Source organism: Carlito syrichta, unplaced genomic scaffold (genome assembly GCF_000164805.1).
Source record: "Carlito syrichta isolate Samal-C Ts95f unplaced genomic scaffold, Tarsius_syrichta-2.0.1 Scaffold309333, whole genome shotgun sequence".
Lineage (NCBI taxonomy): Eukaryota > Metazoa > Chordata > Mammalia > Primates > Tarsiidae > Carlito > Carlito syrichta.
Genome location: NW_007253429.1, coordinates 325,439 through 346,494, shown reverse-complemented (window position 1 = coordinate 346,494; position 21,056 = coordinate 325,439). Strand labels below are relative to the sequence as shown.

General features: G+C 41.4%; 1 protein-coding gene across 1 annotated transcript in view; it reads right to left on the bottom strand.

The window, feature by feature from the left end:
* TMC2 (transmembrane channel like 2) overlaps window positions 1-21,056 on the bottom strand; it is a 134,996-nt gene that overhangs the window by 71,408 nt on the left and 42,532 nt on the right. Inside the window, exons 5-9 of the mRNA XM_021717146.1 lie at window positions 20,181-20,271; window positions 14,848-14,929; window positions 14,380-14,486; window positions 4,137-4,235; window positions 1,995-2,137 (exon numbers count right to left, since the gene is read on the bottom strand). Of these exons, the coding sequence (XP_021572821.1) occupies window positions 1,995-2,137; window positions 4,137-4,235; window positions 14,380-14,486; window positions 14,848-14,929; window positions 20,181-20,271 (522 nt within the window). The remainder of the gene's footprint in view (window positions 1-1,994; window positions 2,138-4,136; window positions 4,236-14,379; window positions 14,487-14,847; window positions 14,930-20,180; window positions 20,272-21,056) is intronic.

Sequence of the window (21,056 nt, the reverse complement as noted above, 5' to 3'; positions counted from 1 at the left end):
CACCCTTTCCTTTTCTTTTCCCTTTCCATTTCCTTTTTCTCTTTCTTTTCTTTTCTTTTTTTATTTAAAAGACAGGATCTCACTCTGTGGCCCAGGCTAGAGTGCAGTAGTGTAATCATAGCTCACCATAGCCTCAATCTCCTGGGCTCAAAGGATCCTCCCACCTCAGCTTCTTGAGTAGCTGGGACCATAGGCGTGTGCCACCACACCAGGTTAATTTTTTTTCTTGTTCTTTAGAGACAGAATCTCTCTATGTTGCCTAGCCCGTTCTCGAACTCCTGGCCTTAAGCAATCCTCCTGCTTTGGCCTTCCAAAGTGCTGGGATTACAGGTGTGAACCACCATGCCCAGCTCAATCCTTTTTTTAAGCAAGCTTGGTTGAAAGTACTTGGAACCGGCCGGGCTCGGTGACTCAGCCTGTAATCCCAACACTTTGGGAGGCCGAGGTGAGTGGATTGCCTGAGCCCGTGGGTTCAAGACCAGCCTGGGCAACTTGGGGAGATCTCATCTCTATGATAAATAAAAAAATTAGCGTGGTCGCACATGCCTGTAGTCCCAGCTACTTGGAAGGCTGAGATGGAAGGATCGCCGGAGCCCAGCAGGTCGTAGATGCTGGGGTGGCCATGAGTGTGCCACTGCACTCCAGCCTGGGTGACAGAGTGAGACGCCAATACCAAAAAAAAAAAAAAAAAAAACTAAAACAAAGAAAGAAAAAGTACCTGGAAACTTGCGATTTCACCCCTTGTCCTTAGCCTGTATTCCCTGGAGCTTGGCCCTGTGGGCATCACAGAATTCCAAGCAGAGGCTCTATCAGATACTGTGGAGGGTTTGTGTTCTTTCCTAACTCTACCTTACATTTTGGATTTGCTGTTCCACAGAGCTTAGTTAGGTTTTTTGATGCATCACAGAAGCATTCCATATCCCTACATTTATCTGGAATAATAGCAGGGAAAAAGTAACAACCTGAGGGCTAAGAATAAAACCAAGTCTGTCTTGTTTTTTTCTCTTTTGCTGGATAGAGATGGGCAACCAGATATCACTTAGAGGTAACTGTTGAGTGCTGGGCAGGACCTTGTGAACAGCAGTATTTTCCCCTGAGACGATGTGATAGATGGCCAAGTCAGGCTTCCCCAATGCCCTTTCCAGAGTTCTAACCAGGCTTTAAGAGGGTTCCACTCCTTTCCTGGAGACACAGCCATGCATACCCTTCTGGGAGAAGTGACCCCTTATGTTCTTGCTGAAGCGGCTGTCCCTGGTGGTGAGGTTTGTGCAGGAGACTGAGCCTCCCACCCCACACTCCCCAGCCATAGCAGATGGAGTCTCCGGACTCCAAATAAGGCAATTCATGGGCTGGGCCAAATTTTTCATCAGAGAATATGCATTAAGAGGCACAAATACATTAAAAGGTCACTTCTGACCACAGAGACAAGTAGAATTGGGGCAGAGAAGTCACCAAGGTTAATCACAGCCTCATACATTTACTTAGTATACATTTATTTTTCTCTTTATAGGTGCCAGGCTTGGCTCTAATACACAAGCAAGAGTTATGGAAGAGCAGAAGAGTTTTTCTGAGGAAGCTGAGCTCTGGAGAAATGCAGAAACAGGCCTTACAAACCTCTATTCTTACCTGACCAGTACCTTACCTTCAAGCCATACTGGCCTTTAGATAGTCTGGGGAACACACTAGGATATTTGCTCCTTCAGGGACTTTGCACATGCTCTCCTCTGTCTAAAATGCTGCTCCCCAGACTTTCAGCAGGCTGGTAATTCTCTGTTTCATCTAAAGGAGTTTCTATCCCATTTCCCAGAACATTCCATATCACCTGGTTTATGTCTTTATACCACATATTACAATCTGCATTTGCATTGTATATTTATTTTCTTGTCTTATTTCTAAAGGCCCCACCAGAAGATAAGTAGGCACAGAGTGGCCAAAGGAGTGAAGTGTTTTGGTGAAGAAAAGTCAAAGTCTGTAAATGAGACAGCCATACTTACGATCTAATGACAATCATCAGGCTGTAGCCGAACACACTGACGCCTACCATAAAGTAAGCCATGGGCAGCCTGTACCTCAGCCACCCGATGGTCCTCTGGTTGTTGTAGTAACCATAGAAGAGTGCGGAGTACTTGATGTAGCCCTGTGGGACAGCAAATCCAAACGCTCTGGGTTGGTAAGTGCAGAGCAGACGGTCATCAGACACTTCCTTTCTACCATGGATCTCTTTCTCAGATTTCTAACTCAGGTCTAAGGGGGGAGAAGGAAGAGTTCTGGGTGTTCTTGTTTTTCCCTTCATGTTCCCGGTGCTCTAGGAACCCTCAATGTCTTCCCCCATTTCCTTTCCTCATTCCCTTAATTTCCCCATTTCACAGAGTGCATGGAGATGTGGGATGGAGAGGAGAGTGTTGTCAACACTCAGGATAAAATTAAGAATAAGGTGTGTGTGTGTGCGCGTGTGAACATACACACATAGCTCCAAATTATTTCCCTTTTTCTCCAGGGTCTTCATTTGACACTCCAGAAGTGGATGGGAGTCTGTGAGCTCTCTCAATACTTCAAAACTTCTGAAGAAAATTATACACAATAAGGCTCACTGTTTACTCAGAACCTCAAATTTTGTTTTGTTTTATTTTTGACTTTTAGGTGTAATTTGCTTTAAGTATAATTAGTATAGTTTTTAGGTATAATTATTTAGGAGTAATATTAACTTAGATTTTCAGCACGTTTAACATGTGTTTGTGAATACAAAGCAAGGGATTATTGTTGAATAAATTCAGTTTTGGGGGCTTTTTTTGAGTCAGGGTCTCACACCGTCACACAGGCTGGAATGCCATGGCACAATCATGATTCAACACAGCCTTAACCTCAGGTGATCCTCCCACCTCAGCCTCCTGAGTAGCTGGGACTACAGGCACAAGCCACTACACTCAGCTAATTTTTAAAAATATATATATTTATAGAGGCAAAGCCTCACTTTGTTGCCCTGGTCTCAAATCCCTAGGTTCAAGCAATCCTCCTATCTTGGCCTCCCAAAGTGCTGGGATTATAGGCATGGACTACCGAGCCTGGCTTTAGTTTGTTTTTTGTAGATAGAGTGTTTCAGCAGGGGTCCTTGGGTAAAATAAAGTCCAGCCTGACTTTGAGAGTGAGGGATAACAGCAGCAATGACCTGCTGTGGGGCCACCACATCCATGCCTCCAGGTTCAGCAAGCCTTCAGAGCTGCAGACTGACCCCCAGGGGCATGGTGGTGTGGGGGGTCACAGAGCAGGGAAGGTGTTCCAGGGAAAGGATCATCAGACGGTCATCAGACACTCTCTTTCTACCATGGATCTCTTTCTCAGAGTTCTTACCCGGGTCTAAGGGAGGCACTGACTGTGACTGATCATGCAGGAACTTACCCAAAGCTTGGTGACATTGAGGCACTGAAGTGTGAGGTATTCGATGGACATGGAACTGGAAGAGGTCGGGAGCAGACAGGTCACTAACAATCCTTTTGTAAACCCAATTAAGAACACTGACTTGCCAGGCTCGGTGACTCAGCCTGTCATCCCAGCACTTTGGGAGGCTGAGGCGAGTGGATTGCCTGAGCCCATGGGTTCGAGACCCACACGGGCAACTTGGCAAGACCTCGTCTCTACAATAAATAAATTAAAAAATAGCCAGGCATGGTAGTGCACACCTGTAGTTCCGGCTATTTGGAAGGCTGAGGTGGGAGGATCGCTGGAGCCCAGCAGGTGGAGGTTGCAGTGGCTGGGAGGGTGCCACTGCACTCTAGGCTGGGTGACAGAGTGAGACGCCAACTTAAAAAAACAACAACACTGGTTTTTATTCCATTGGGAATGGAAATCCATGAATATCCAAGATAGGAGAGTGACAGCGTCAGATCTGCATTTTAGAAAGCTCATTCTGGCAGCAGAGGGAATGGGGATTCTAAGAGCCAAGACAAGGCAGGGAGGAGAGTCAGAAGATCTGATGATAGTCTTGGTGAGGTGAGGGCATTATTCAAAATAGAAGTCAGAGGGATGGAGAGAAGTGTTTTGCCTAATGCTGGAACCCCAGTTGATTTCACACTTATCCATGAAACCTCTAGATCTTATAATCACAGAATGAAAGTGCATTTGCATGTCAGCAATAGTACCTCAAAATCCCAGAGGACAGAAAAGTCCATGGCTTTTTCTTCCTCAGCCCGAGGCACTGTCTTTCTGGGAATACTTCCATAGGGCATGCCCATCAGAACCTTGGGTAGGGACACAATGGCACAGTATGAGTGGCAAATGTACACACACAGAGACATTCATATACTGGGTTAAATACTTTCCTTTTCAGAGCAAGACATACCAATTTTCTACTTTATTTTTATTTTTTTGAGCTGGAGTCTCACTCTGTCACCCGGGCTGGAGTGCAGTGGCATGCTCACGGTCACTGCAACCTCGACCTGCTGGGCTCAGGAGATCCTTCTGCCTCAGCCTTCCAAGTAGCTGGAACCACAGTCATGTGCCATCGTGCCCAGCTAATTTTTTGATTTGTTGTAGAGACAAAGTCTCCCCAAGTTGTACAGGCTGTCTTGAACCCTTGGGCACAGGCAATCCTCTTCCCAAAGTCTCCCAAAGTGCTGGAATTACAGGTGTGAGCCACTGCACTCTGGCCAATTTTCTACTTTAGATAAACCTTATCACTTTCCTGACTTTAAAAGTAACACATGCTCATTATAGAAAATATGAAAAAGTGCAGAAGGGTCTTTAAAATATCACCTACCGGCCAAGCATGCCTATAATCCCAGCACTTTGGGAGGCTGAGGCGGTAGGACTGCTTGAGCCCAGGAATTCGAGAACAGCCTGGGCAACATTGTGAAATTTTGTCTCTAAAATAAATAAATAAATAAATAAATAAATAAAACAGCTGGGCATGGTGGCATGTGCTTGTAGTCCCAGCTGCTTGGGAGACTGAGGTGGGAGAATAGCCTGAGCCTAGGGGTTTAAGACCACCCTGGGAAACTTGGTGAGACCTTGTCACTACAATAAATCAAAAAATCAGTTGGGCTTTGTGGTGTGTGCCTTTAGTCCCTGCTACTTGGAAGGCTGAGGTAAAAGGATCGCCAGAGACCAGCAGGTCGAGGCTGTGGTGGCTGAGAGCCTGTCACTGCACTCCAGCCTGGGAGACAGAGTGAGACTCTGACTCAAAAAAAAAAAAAAATTCGCTGATTGCCTCCACAATTCAAAGATAATGACTACTAAATATTCATATATTTTCTTTGTTATTTCTAAGTTTTATATATATTTTAGTATAGTTATTTAACTGAATATTATTTTATGACCTACTCCCTACATCCTAAGGTATTTCCCTAAATAAAATGACTTCAAAATATCTAATTACATATGCATGCAATAAACTTACTTAACAACTCTCCTATTGTTGGACATTAGAGTACTTCTAATTCTGCACATGTACATAATTCTGTTATTAATACCCTTATTCACTTCCTTAATTATAAAATAAAAATCAGAATTGGATTAAATTTATATATTGGACCAGGCTTAGTGGCTCAGTCTGTAATGCCAGCACTTTGGGAGGCCAAGGCGAGTGGATTGCCTGAGCCCGCGGGTTTGAGACCAGCCCAGGCAGCTTGGTGAGACTTCATCTCTACAATAAATCAAAAATTAGCTGGGCGTGGTAACGTGTACCTGTAGTTCTGGCTACTTGGAAGGCTGAGGTGGAAGGATCACCGGAGCCCAGCAGGTCAACGCTGGGGTGGCCATGAGTGTGCCACTGCACTCCAGCCTGAGTGATGGAGTGAGACTCCAACTAAAAAAAAAAAAAATTATATGCTGATTTAGGAAGGATTGACTTTTAAAATAACATTACGTTTTTCTGTTCTTCCATGTACTCTCTTATTGTTGTCCAGTAATTCTTTATAGTGTTCCTCACATAAATCTTCTAATTTTACTTTGTAAAATTCCAAGTAAAAAATTCCAAGTAAAAAATTTTATTCGTATGGGGAAGTATGCTATGCATAAAATAGTATATATAAAATATATAGGTACAGGTGATTGTAATGAAAAGAAAATTAACTACTGTGTATCCACTGGCTTAAGAAACAGAAAGTCAAGCCAGGAATGGTGGTTTGAGAATGGCTGAATTTTAATACAGGGTTTAAAAAATCCAGACTTAAGCACACAGAGAAAAAGATGGAGATGGCAGAATTCATTTCCTTTTGGTTGTAAGAGTGTTTCCTTGCTGAGTGTCAGCTGGTGGCCACACTCAGCCTCTTGAGACCTTCCACATTCCCCATCACATGGTCCTCCATCTTTGAGCCAGCAATGGTGTGTTAAATCCTTCCCATGTTGTGAATATCGGCGACTTTTTTTCTGCAGCTAGTCAGATAAAACTCTTGGCTTTTAAAAGACTTGAGATTAAATTTGGCCCACACAAATAATCTCAAAGTGATATTTCATCATATTCCCTGGTTTCATCCACACTCAAAGGGGAGGGTCTTTTAGGGTCATTCTTAGAATTTTACCTACTGCATATACGAAAAACAACCAAACAATGACAGCAGAAGTTTCACCTGGGGGATTATGAAGATTGGGAGATGTTCAAAGAATATAAAATTTCAGTTAGACAGGAGGGATAAAGTAAAGAGATCCATTGTACAACATGGTGACTATAGTTAATGATAATGTGCTATACACTAGAAAATTGCTATGGGAGTGGATTTTTAATTTAATTTAATTTAATTTTTTTGAGTTGGAGTTTCACTGTGTCATCTATGCTGTAGTATAGGGGCACACTCCCAGTCACCACAGCCTCAGCCTGCTGGACTCAGGTGATTCTTTTGCCTCAGCCTTCCAAGTAGCTGGAACTACAGGTGCGTGCCACCACACCCGGCTTTTGATTTATTGTAGAGATGAGGTCTCGTCAAGTTGCCTGGGCTGGTCTTGAACCCGTGGGCTCAGGCAATCCTCTTACCTTGGCCTCCCAAAATGCTGGGATTATAGGTATGAGCCACTGTGCCTGGTGGGACTGGATTTTTTTTTTTTTTTGAGTTGGAGTCTCATTCGGTCGCCCAGACTGGAGTGCAGCGGCCACTCCCGGCCACCGCAGCCTCGCCTGCTGGGCTCCGGCGATCCTTCCGCCTCAGCCTTCCGAGTAGCCGGAATTACAGGCATGCGCTACCACGCCCGGCTGATTTTTTGATTTATTGTAGAGATGAAGTCTCGCTGCCCAGGCGGGTCTCGAACCTGCGGGCTCAGGCAATCCACTCACCTCAGCCTCCCAAAGGCGTGGGATTATAGGTTGAGCCACCGAGCCCGGTTGGGACTGGATTTTAAGTGTCCTCACCACAAATAAATAATAAATACAGATATAGGAGGTAATGCATATGTTAATTAGTTTGATTTTGCTATTGCACAATGTATACTTATTTCAAAACAGCATTCTGTATAATGTAAATATATGCAATTTGTATCTTTCAATTACAAGAAAGAAATTTTTTAAAAGTTTCACCTAAGCATATCACAGGAAAATCTATGCAAATTCTTCAAGAGAATAGAAAAAAGAAATACTCTCAAATATTTATGAGGACTAATTTTGAACCCAAAACATGATAAGAACATTATAAGAAAGGATATTTATAGCTGGGCTCAGTGGCTCTACCTGTAATCTCAGCACTTTGGGAGGCCGAGGCAAGTGGGTTGCCTGAGCCTGTGTGTTCGAAACCAGCCCGGGCAACTTGGCGAGACTTTGTCTCTACAATAAATAAAAAATTAGCCAGGTGTGGTAGCGCATTTCTGTAGTTCTGGCTACTTGGAAGGTTGAGACGGAAGGATCACCAGAGTGCAGCAGGTCGTAGATGCTGGAGTGACCGTGAGTATGCCACTGCATTCCAGCCTGGGTGACAGAGTGAGACTCCAATTCAAGAAAAAAAAAGAAAGAATATTTATAGTCCAATCTCTCAAATATAGATGCAAAGATTCTAGGCAATTCACAATCAAAATCTGGCAATATATAAGAAAGATAATACATAGTGATGTAGTTGGGTTTATTCCAGGAATGCAATATGATTTAACACTTGAAAGTAAATCAATAGAATTTGCCAGTAGGACAACCCTTTCCGGTCCCTTCCCACTCTGGGAGCTTTTTTGTCCTCTCAATACATCCTACCTTCTCAAAAACAAACAAACAACAAAAAAAGAATTTGCCACATAACAATCTTAAATTTGTGCGTGTCCAGTAACATTGCATCAACATATTTAAAACAGAAAATAATAATTACAGGGAGAAAAAGATAATAGCAGAAGATTTAATTTATCTCACTCAGTAATTGATAGTTCATGCTAATATAAAAGTAGTAAGACTATAGATGACTTGTACAATACAAGTAATATATTTGAACCATGCAAAAATTGGAACTATTTAGAAAAAGCAACCATGTTCTAGGTTAATAAAGCAATTTTCAAGCAATGAAAAATTATGTTTCATACAAAATATACTCTGTGATCACTATAAAATTATGCTAAAAACTGAGAGCAAAACACCACCAATCTTCCTCTATATGAAAATTTTGAAAATCCATTTATAAGTAACTTGTGGCTTATAAAGAAATTATAAAATATTTCAAAATAAACAATGTCAATGTATACCAAAGTTTATGGAATGCAGCTAAAGTGGTACTGAGAGGGAAATTTGTATACGGGTACTGTGTTCTACACTTACTGCAGGCCACTAACTACCTTGTGCCTCCCATTTTTCTCCTGTTTGAATAGAAATATCTGTAGCATTTATCTTTTTTTTTTTGAGTCATTCTCACTCTGTGGCCCAGGCAGGAGTCTAGTGGCATGGTCACGGCCACCACAGCCTTGACCTGATGGGCTCAGGTAATCCTTCTGCCTCAGCCTTCCAAGTAGCTGGAAATACAGGTGCATGCTACCATGACTGGTTTATTTATTTATTTTATTTATTGTAGAGACGAGGTCTCACTAAGTTGCTCAGGCTGATCTCAAACCCCTGAGCTCAGGCAATCCTCTCGCCTCAACTTCCCAAAGTGCTGGGATTACAGCCTTGAGCCACCACGCCCGGCTGTAGCATTTATTTTATGCCTGTCCCACCACTGTATGCTTGTGTTGGGTGCAGATAATATGTCTCTGTAGTCTCACTGGTGAGAGACTTTAGTCTCAAAGAGGAGCTGTACTTAAGGAGCTACCCCCTTGGGGCCTCATCTGCACCTGAACTATTGATTTAAAGAATGAGGGTCTAGAATTTGGACTGAGGTTGTGCCAGGTGAGACTTTTAGGGACCTTCAGGAGGAGCAAGTGTATTTTGCATGGGGAAGAGATATGAATCATTGGGGGCAGAGGGTTGAATTTAGTAGGCAGCCTATAAGGGGGCTCACAATGATCCCTGCCTCCCAGTATTTATTATTGTTTACAATAATACCCTCCTACTGAGCATGGGTTTGATTTTGTGCCTCACTTCTACGGAATAAAATATGGTAGACGTGATGGAAAGTCATTGCATTTTTTTTTTTTTTTTGAGTTGGAATCTCATTCTGTCGCCCAGGCTGGAGTGCAGTGGCACACTCATGGCCACCCCAATGTTGACCTGCTGGGCTCTGGCGATCCTTTCACCTCAGCCTTCCAAGTAGCTGGAACTACAGGTGCATGTTACCATGCCTGGCTTATTTTTGATTTATTGTAGACACGAGGTCTCACCAAGTTGCCTGGGCTGTTCTCGAACCTGCGGACTCAAGCAATCTACTCACTCACCTCTGCCTCCAAAAATGCTGGGATTGCAGGCTGAGCCAGTAAGACCAGCTGGAATGTCATTTCTGAGATTAGGTTATAAAAAGATTGTGACTTATCTTGCTCTATTTCTGTCGTGGATTCTCTCCTTTTGGGAGAAGAATGCCACCATTTTGTGAGCAGGTTTGTGGAAAGGCTCATGTAGCATAGCAAGAAACTGATGGCTATGAGTAATAGCCACCAAGAACCTGAGTCCTGGGAACAACCACGTAAGTAAGGTGGAAGCAGATCCTCTAAGATTTGCCAAAGACCATGTGAGTGAGCCTGAAAAGTATCTTCCGAGATCTGCCAACAGCCCTGTGGTGAGATTGGAAGCAGATCTTCCCAGGTTCAGCCTGGAGATGACCGAACCATTTCTGGATTCCTAGCCCATAGAAAATGACATTATAAATTTTTATTGTTTTCAGCAAAAAATTTTGGATGTAATTTGTTATACAGCAATAATAACTAATAAAAACCCAAAGAAATTAGAAGGAAATAAATGATAGATATCAGAGTAGAAATTAGTAATATAGAAAACAAAGCCTACTTGGAAGGCTGAGGCCCCCAAATTATGAATTTTAAAAAGCACATATCCAAGAGAATTAGCAAAACTGAAAGTTGTTTCGTGAATAAAATAAATAAGAAAGACAAGCTTTTGGTGTAAATGAGGAGAAAAAACTTACATTGTATTGCAAAATGTGATGTTAGTGATTTTAGAAAACAAGAAACTACAGTATTCAACTTTGTCAATAAATTTTAAAATGTAAGTTGGAATGAAAATTCAGGATAGTGATTACCTGTGAGGGTTATATAGGTAATACAATTGGGGACACCTGATTAGAGAACTTAAGTATATATTTTTTTATTTTTAAGCTTGCTAGTGGGCAAATAGGCTCATTCATTATATCTTTTCATATGTTTGAAATAATTTAGTCATTATTTTTAGAGGAAGTATCATATGAGGTTTACAGTCTGAATGCTGCCTGTATAAATCTAGAACAAGGTATATTAAAAATATCTTGTACTGTACCTCAGCAATTTTCAACACTGGCTACTTATTAGAATCATTTGGGGAGCTGTATCAGTCATCTATTGCTGTATAGTAAATTTCTCTAAAATTTAGAAGCTTTAAACAACACACATTTATTATCTCATAGTTTCTATAGCCAACGATCTTGGTCTGGCTTAGCTGAGTCTTTTGCTTCAGAATCTTTCACAAAGAACTGAGGGTTTTAGTTCCTTGATGACTGTTATCCAAAGGTCACACTCAGGTCTTTGCCAGGTGGACCTCTCCAAGCTGTCAAGCTGCTTCATTAAAATATGCAAGCCAAGCGGGGAATCATGAGAGAATTCGGTCAGCAAGATGGAAGTCGCAATCTTTTATAACCTAGCCATGTAAGTGACAGTCCATCACTTTAATTATATTCTATTTGTTAAAGACATGTCACTAGATCTAGTCTATACTCAAAGGAAGGTGGTTATACAAAAGCATGAATACCAGGAGACTGGAATCATTGGACGTTATCTTAGAAGGAAGCTTTTAAAATAGAGATGACAAGACCACACCTTGGCTGGGATTCAAATGCATTTGATTGAGGGTGGGCCTAGGATCTGGTATGTTTTAAAACTTCCCAGGGGATCACCTGGGGAGCTGTATCAATCATCTATCGCTCTATTCACATGTAGCCAGTACTGGAAAAGAAGTACATGAACTTGTCATCCAGTAAGGTCTTGCCAGTCGACTCCCACAGCATAACTGAGGGTCCCCAGTTATCATGTAGATATCCTGGGTTCTTCAGGCAGTTGTCATTAAAGCTGAACAGGACTACTCATTCTTGCATCCACAACTGTTTAATTCCATTAATATAGTATCAAGGTTTTGTGGCAAAAGAAAGATGGATATGAGGAGTTTTGTAAGATTGTTTTTGAGCACTTCTACTATTCTTATCCCTGGATTGGCCTTAAAACATCCATGAGTCATGGGAATATCTGATCACTGGCTTGTGTTGAAAATTCTTGGGCCCCGAAATTCTTCATGTCTTTGACCCAAAGGACACCTCCTTCAGATATGCAGTGAATTTGGACTGTCTGATTCTCATGTGGCAAACTTTCCATCTTCCTAACTAAGATGGTATCTTTGATGCCTCACACACTCAATTGCTATTATCAAGTCTTGTCCATTCTACTTTATCCCCATTCTTCTCTTTTAATCCATTCCCATTGATATTACCAGGATCTAGGACTGAGCTACTGCAACAGACTTCTAACTGGTCTTTGCGTCTCCATGTCTCCACTAGTCTCCTTCCCCCTAACCCAGGGCTCCTCTTTCCAGTTCCCTCTCTCATTCTCTCTATTCTTTCTCTCATTCATTCTCTCTCTCTCTTTCTCTCTCTCTCTGTCTTCTCCCCTGTACCACCCACTCCTCTCCCCCTCACTCCATTCCAATATGGCTTTCCCAATCACCTGCCAGTCAAATCAAGGTGCTTTGGTATGGATGATTCAGACCTTGTCTGCTTCACTGGAATGCACAAACCACTAAGTTTTCATTGTTTCAGCTAAATGTCCCCCCCCCCAAAATTTATAAATTATTTATATAAATTATATAGAATATAATGTTTATTTTAAGAAAACCTCAGTGTCCTTAAAATTATTCAACTTCCCCAAAGACTGCCTTTCCAGACTACTGTATAGCAAAATTCCAGAGGTGTCTTATAGGCCTACAGCATTTAAATGTGCTCTCTTCTCATGGAAATAAAGAAATAATTGGAACTAAAAAACTCCCAAGAAGAAAGCCAAGAACTCTGTGAAGGCAAATTTCCCCAGTAACTACTAAGGAAAACTCACACTTGCCTGACTATAGGGAAAAAGTGAAACTTCCTGTTAGCTTCTGACAATATTTTTCCCTTGGGGAGACACTTGGTGCAAGAGTGTTTGTAAACACTTGTCATTAGGTTTAAAGCCCTAAATACTGGGAAGAACATGATATTGGCATACGAATATATATAGGACTAACTGCACTCAGAACCCTTGATTTCCAGGTGTGTATGTGCAAGAGTATAAAATCTAGTTAATGACATATTTTTAAGTACATGTTTAGGTAATGTAGAAAAGATTGCAGCAATATTTTTTTTTTTTGAGTTGGAGTCTTACACTGTCACTCAGACTGGAGTGCAGTGGCCGCTCCCGGCCACCGCAGCCTCCACCTGCTGGGCTCTGGCGATCCTTCCGCCTCAGCCTTCCAAGTAGCTGGAACTACAGGCGCACCCTACCCTGCCCAGCTAATTTTTTTGATTTATTGTAGAGATGAGGTCTCATCAAGTTGCCCAGGAGGGTCTCGAACCCGCGGGCTCAGGCAATCCACTCACCTCAGCCTCCCAAAGCACGGGATTACAGGCTGAGCCACTGAACTCGGCTAGATTTCTGCAATTTTATAAAGAATATAATACTTTTCTTTTGCTACCAAAGCCTATTTTAATGCACCATTAACCTCTTCCAACTAATCTGACTGAATTCACATTATGTGGAAGCTTCCTGAGATCCTGAAAAATGGATGTGCAGAAAAGTCAAACGTGACTGCAGATAGAATTGACTCCAATAAGCTCCTAGAACCATTTATAATAAAATAGGAATCAATAAGTCATCAAAGAACCAATGAATACACTTGGGAGGAAGAAAACACTAAATATAGGCATATTGTTACCCTGAAAGCTGTTGAAGTAGGTCCACTTGTGTGCTCAGAGTCAGCACCAAGCATCTCAGCCAGGACTCCAATAATTGCTGTGCTCTGTGCTTAGTGAATTGCAGGTTCCCTTGGAAAAGACCCCAGGACAATACTCGGGACCTGGGACCTCAACTCACCACAAACTTATTGTGTGACTCTGCAAAAAATCGCTTATCCTGGCCGGGCTCGGTGGTTCAAGCCTATAATCTCAGCACTTTGGGAGGCCAAGGTGAGAGGACTATCTGAGCCCGTACGTTCAAGACCAGCCTGGGCAACATGGAGAGACCTCGTCTCTACAATAAGTCAAAAAATTAGCTAGGTGTGGTAGCGCATGCCTGTAGTTCTGTCTACTTGGAAGGATGAAGTGGAAGGATCACCGGTGCCAAGCAGGTTGAGGCTGCAGTGGCCGGGAGCCTGGGCGACAGAGCGAGACTCCAACTCAAAAAAAAAAAAAAAAAATCACTTATCCTCTTTTCCCCTCTCAACTGATCATCTGTAAGTAAGGATCTACCTACATCCATAATAGAATTATATCTGGGAGAGTAGTGAGGAGTGACATTCAAATTCGAGGTCTGTTTTGTGATAAATAATGATATAATATCATTTATCTCTCTTTTTTTCCTGGGTAAATGAAAAAAATAATTAACTGAGATATTAATTTTCAACTGATGTTAAGGTAAAAATGAAAGGTAAACAATGTTAACTTCACCTCTTAACTCAGAAACAAAGTATTTTGGTCCCACTCTTTTTATAGAACTATCTGGGCAACCGAATATAGAATTGTAAATGAATAATCAAAGAGTCTTTGGTGAATATAATTGAAGATGGTAGTCATGATAACTCTCAACACTAGTCAAAGATTTAGAAAGTTCTTTTCGTACCTCTGGAATTATGACTAGACCAAATATTAAGCCAAAAAGGACAAGGTTAACGCCATACATCCATCGGAGAAAGATAAAATACGATGCCACCGAAGAACCAAAGTGACCTGGAGAAAGAAAAAACAGTGGATTTAAGTGTTGCAGAAGGAGGAAATTGACACTGTTGAGCATGTTATGTGTGTGATGGATTCAGTGTTCATATCAGTCTTCAGAGCAGTATCCTCTCTCTGTTTTTTTTTCCTAGTTAAATAACCTGAGGCTCTGTGGTGTTAACCAGCCTGCCTAAACTCCCACTTTCAGAAAGTGAAGAAGCAGAATCTAAATCTTGATCTGACTAGTTCAAAACCCATTTTTTCTAATACAACGGAACTGATTAAATACTTTAATCGAAAGGTCAAGGAAACAATCCAAGTTCTTGGAAAACTCTTTAGGAAACCATCTAAAAAACAGTGACACCAAAATACTTACTTTCAATGTCCTTGATCTTCATTTCCCAAGGAATACATTGGGTCTTGAAATTATCAAAATCTCTCTTAAACTTGACCCATTTCTGAAACAAAATAGGTAAAATTCTCAGTTCATTAGCACATTGACTTGCAGGACAAAGGGGCATGTTGGAGGGGCACATTGATGCCCACATGCCAACATGACATTGACTCATCATGGGTGAGGATGTTGTGTTGGAGTCCCTACCTCCTGCTGTCTTTGAACCCAGGTTGCCAGGGGTGAATGTTCAAATCTTCACTTTCCCAAAGTCAGGATGGAGTGAAGAGAAGCTGGGGTCACAGCAATACCTTATAGTACTGATAAAATTTCAGGTTTGCATGTTTTATAGATAACCTTAGAAATTTGGTGTACAATTTGTGGTTTGGGAGCTCAAATTGGGTCAGCAACCTCCGATATAACTTTCTTCATCTTACAACAAAAATTCAAGGGAAAAACAAAGAAATCTCACAACTCTTATACCCACATTTGGCAGACAGCAAGGTGCCTATATCTGATAAGAATTGTTGCTAAACTCTAAGGTGATGGAACTGATAAAAAGATCTCAACCCATGGCTGCCCATTCTTCTCCTGGGGAAACAACAGCTTTGCTTTTCTGGAAGGAATTAGAAAGGTATGTTGTCCCTTACCCCGTGGTCTGTTCTCAGTTCTAATACCCAGAGTTTGTTTCAACTGGAAACCTGAGTAGTCAGCTATCTGATGGCTGCATGTTGTTTTGTCAACTCTCCAAAGGGCTTGTCTCCACAATCCTCACACCCTGGGAATAAATCCATTTAGTGTAATAGCAATATTACACACTCGTAGAAAATAGCAGGCCAAGAAGTAACAGGGAACTGATCCTAAGATCAGCTTTTATTATTAAAAGAACTTGTTCTCCTAAGAACTTGTTCATGATAGAAGTGAGATTTTCCCTTATAGAGTCACTAAAGGATTAAAGAGTTTTATATGAAGTAGTTAGATGGGCTTCCAGACTGGTTTTCCAGACATAGTTTTGACCTTATCCTGATTGAATGGTTACTATATAAAGAAAGAAGTCAGCTGTCAGAGAGGAAGATGGTCACAGATACAAAAGAGAAGAGAGACCTATGAGCAAAAAGACAGGATGATAATAATGGCAAAGACATGGAGAGATGTGAGGGATGGCAGATGTCAAATGTTGGGCAGTGCAGTTCCATTAGCCTCCTGAGTTCTGAGTCTGTGCTCAAAAATAATATTCGGCTTCCTATGCAGGTCTGCCTATAAAAGAGCATTTGCAAATCACCTAGGCTTGAGTAGTTTGGTTTATGACAGGGACTTTCATTGTAAATTAACATATAGAAATTAGGACAGGCCGGGCTTGGTGGCTTAGCCTGTAATCCCAGCGCTTTGGGAGGCTGAGGTGAGCGGATTGCCTGAGTCCGCCGGTTCGAGACCCGCCTGGGCAACTTGGCGAGACCTCATCTCTACAATAAATCAAAAAATTAGCTGGGCATGGTAGCGTGCACCTATAGCTCCAGCTACTGGGATGGCTGAGGCGGAAGGATCGCCGGAGCCCAGCAGGTTGAGGCTGCGGTGGCCAGGAGCGGCCACTGCATTCCAATCTGAGCGACAGAGTGAGACTCCAACTCAAAGAAATTAGGACAATGGTTTAGCTGTCCATATAACTAACTCAACTATCAAAAGTAAAAGACACTTGCTGATGTGGACTTCATATTTTCCATCTTGCATCAGTCATGTCTCCTTGTAAATTAATAATCCAGCATCTAGTTTTATGTATCAGTTTCATAAACTTTATTAATGTGAGTCCTTTCCTGAGAGATGGATCCCCTGTCAGGGTGCTGATAAAATCAATATAAAATATAGGCTTGCAAGGCTGAGGACAAGCAGGGGTAATGAATGTTGCCAAGTGAGGCTCCTGGAGGCACAGCTTACCAGCTGGTTCCTTGGCAACCACCTGACAACCCCTTTTGGAATGGAAAGTGATGCCCTGGAGCTGGAGCAGAGGCAGAGAGAGACCTGAGAGATCTCTTGTCCTTCTCTTGTTGACAGCCATAAAACTGGGTTGGGGTGTGGGTCAAGGACTCCCAAGACCTCTTCAGGGCTATGTGAGATGGCAGCTACTGGCCCTGAGACTGGGTCATTAGTTGTTGTGTTGTCTTGCTTTCTGGCTATATATAGGAAAAGGATTTCAAATCATGATAGAATAAGATGCAGGCAAGCTACATGCTCTTTCTGTGGATGAAATCTTGATCTGGGTGACTAAAATGAAAACAATCAGTGAGGAATGAGAAATAGCACTGTAGATCAAGGAAAAAGGGACACCATTCTTTGATATTTGTGGAAAACATTTCCTGTAGGATACATAAATAAATTCTAGAAAACAGTTTAGCATTATTATTATTATTACTATTATTATTATTTGAGTTGGAGTCTCACTCCATCACCTAGGCTAGAGTGCAGTGGCACGCTCATGGTCACCCCAGTGTTGACCTGCTGGGCACTGGCGATCCTTCTGCTTCAGCCTTCCAAGTAGCCAGAACTACAGGCATGCACTACCATGCCTGGCTAGTTTTTGATTTATTGTAGAGATGAAGTCTCACTATGTTGCCCAGGTTGGTCTTGAATCTGTGGGCTCAGGCAGTCCTCTCGCCTTGGTCTCCCAAAGTGCTGGGATTACAGGCTTGAGCCACTGTGCCTGACCTTAGCATTCTTAAGGATAAAAATGTATGAACTCTAATGTAAAGAATACCAACTTGAGATTTTGAAAATAATATAGATGAGGTAAGGAAAGAATACGAGGTAGTTAAGAGTTCAGTAATTCAATGAAAAGCAACATTAGACAAGGACTATAATTGACACAGAAGAAATTGATTCAACAATATTGAGAATAAACCTGCAAAACATCTGAGATCGCCAAGAGAGAAAAAGCAAAGAGTTAAAACCAACGAGATAAGGTAAATACAGAGAACAGAGAGTGAGCAGTGATCCTTTTCCTAAGGAGGAAACTAGAGCCATTTAAACAAAAACATGATTGAACAGAATCATTTACCAAAAATATATCTGTCTAGAGATCTGTACAACATTGTGACTATACCTAACAATACTGTATTGTGCACTTAATTTTCTAAGAAAGTAAATCTCAAGTGTTCTTGCCACAATGAAAAAATGGTGAATGCAAATTAAAGGAGGAATAATAACCTATTTCTACCCACTAGATTAGCACAAAGTTTATTTTATTTTTATTTATTTTTATTTTTTTTTTGAGTTGCAGTCTTACCCAGTTGCCTAGACTGGAGTGCAGTGGCCGCTCCTGGCCACCACAGCCTCAACCTGCTGGGCTCCAGCGATCCTTCCACCTCAGCCTTCCAAGTAGCTGGAACTACGGGCATGCGCTACCATGCCTGGCTGATTTTTTGATTTATTGTATAGATGAGGTCTCGCCTGCCCAGGCAGGTCTCGAACCCGCGGACTCAGGCAATCCACTCACCTCAACCTCCAAAGGCGCGGGATTACAGGCTGAGCCACTGAGCCCAGCTGACAGCACAAAGTTTAATAGCCAATGACATTCTTAGCCGCCAGGTGTGGTGGCTCATGCCTGTAATCCCAGCAGTTTGGGAAGTGGGGGTGAGAAGATTGCCAAAACTCGGGGGTTCAAGACCAGCCTGAGCAACATGGCAAGACCTCGTCTCTACAATAAATAAAAAATTAGCCAGGTGTGGTGGTGCATGCCTGTGGTTCTAGCTACTCGGAAGACTGAGGCAGAAGGATTGCCTGAGCCTAGCAAGTTGAGGTTGTGGTGTCTGTGCCACTGCAGTCCAGCCTGAGTGATAGAGTGAGACTCTGACTCAAAAAAAAAAAAATCTTAGTTAATGGAGATAAGTCATTTTCACACTTTGTTCAAATGAATATGCTACAAATTGGGGAAAATAATCCAGAAAAGTGTAGTAAAATTTAAAATATGCACTCTTTTGAACTAGCGATCTTATTTTGGGGATTCTGTTCTGTTGTAATAAAAAACACACTAATCTAAGATAAATATATAAAGGTATTTGTTGAAGCATTGTTTGCTATAGTAGACAACTAGAAAAAAATATATTTGAAGAGAACTTTCCTCAGTTGGAAAAAAAATCTGATTTTGCAGTTGTTAAGTGGTAAATAGTTTCTAGATAAAATTAATAACATGACCCATAGATAGTCATCAGGGAAGTATAACTGAAAAAGATAAAATAATATTAGGAATAAAAAAAGATTCAAATCCAACAAATATATAAAGTAATTGCAAAAATTATGGGGCTACCATGTGTACCTTTCTGTTAATACGTACGAAAATTTTAATGAAAAGATCAAATTTGGGAAAGAATATGAGTTATCAAAATGGCTCCCAAATGGATCAGATATATGCATAAAATTAACACACAAATCTGTAGTTTTCCTACATTTCATCAATAACTATGTATTAAACAAATGGAAAATGATCCCACCTGCAAAAGCAACTAGAGTATAAGCTATGTAGAATAATTATTAGACATGAAGACTAAATTTTGTAGAGATTTAAAAGTCCCAAATTAAATCAAGGATTTTTTTTAAAAACTCCAATAAATATCTCAGTGGACTATTCCATATGCGTATGGAAACCTCAGCAAGACAAGGCAAGACTTTTTTTTTTAAAGGTAAAAAGAATCAGATATCAGAATTAAGAGTTGAAACGATGACATCAAATGGTTATTCAGAATGAAAGCCCTGAAACAGGCTTTATATAAAAATTAAGTGAATGAGAATGGTAATTTTTCAAATCAGTGGATAAACAGGAAGGATACCTCAGTAAGACTCATATTAAATACATATTAAATATTCAATCATAGAACATTACCTCAACTTGAATCAGAAGCCCAGGTTATGATATAATTCAACAAAACAGAGTTGCCCCACCACCCACATGGGGACATCACTGTATACCATCCTTGTGACCCCGATTACGCCATAGCTATTCTTGGTCTCCACCAAATCAGTGCATCCTGATTTGGGGTTTGGAAAATGAGACTCCAGTGATTTTAACATCATTAGTTCTGCAAGTTTATTCACTGGAGAGGAAACAAATCTCAATTATACCAAAACCTTCACAGATAAGCATGGAGAAACTGGCAGAATATAGTTGGTTTCCATTTTTGGATGCATCAGAATGGCCAGGTGGCCCTCATGCTCAGGACTCTGGGGACAGCTGGACACAAATGGTGAGGCTGGGCAGGTAGCTGAGGTGACCCCCACATCCAAAGCTGAGCGGGCCCTCCCCACAGATTTGCTGCCTCCATACCACACACCTTAGCCATCATCATCCTGTAGGCATAGAGTCGCTTGCCTTTTCCCTTCCCCAAGGCTCCTTCGTACTTCTCCACAAATGCCTGGGCTTCTCTGGTTAGAAAAAAAAAAAAAAGGAAATCAATTATTATCCAGCCAAAGGAAATCTGAACGATGAAGACTCAAACACATGGCTGAAAGTCTTAGTGTTTTTTTACCCTTGGTTAGAATATAAATTCCATGAAGGCAGGGCATTTTGCCTGTCTTGTCCACTGAAGTTTCCCAAATGCTGAGAATAATGCTTGGTATACAACAGGCCCTTGTGGTAGGCAAAACTGTGGCTCTGTAGTCTTCTCCTGCTGGTGTTACACTGTGAATATATGTTACAAGGAAAAAGAAATTTTGCAGATATAATTAAGATTACTGAGGGAGATTATTCTAGGTCATCTGGATGGTCCCAATATAATCTTAATAGCTCTTAAAAACAGAGGAGGAAAGCAAAAGAGATAGACTGATGTAAGTCACAGGGGTAAGACAGAGAAATCAGAAGCAGGAAAATGTCTGACCCCCTGTGACTGGGGCCTTGGTGGAAGCGGCCACATGGAAACATGAAAAGGAAATAAATTCTACCAAAAACCTGTGAGCTTGGAAGAGAACCTGGAGCCCCATATGAGAACTACAGCCCCACTGATACCTTGGAGTTAGCCTGGTGAGATGCTGAGCTTCATGCTGGACTTCTGACCTACAGAATTGTGTGCCAATAAATGAATGGTGTTTTTAACTTGTAGCTTTGTGGTAATTTGTTGCAACAGCAAAAGAAAATTAATATAGATGTTCCTTGAGGTACGAAGGGGTTACATCCCAATAATCCCATTGTAAGTCTAAAATACATAAGCTGA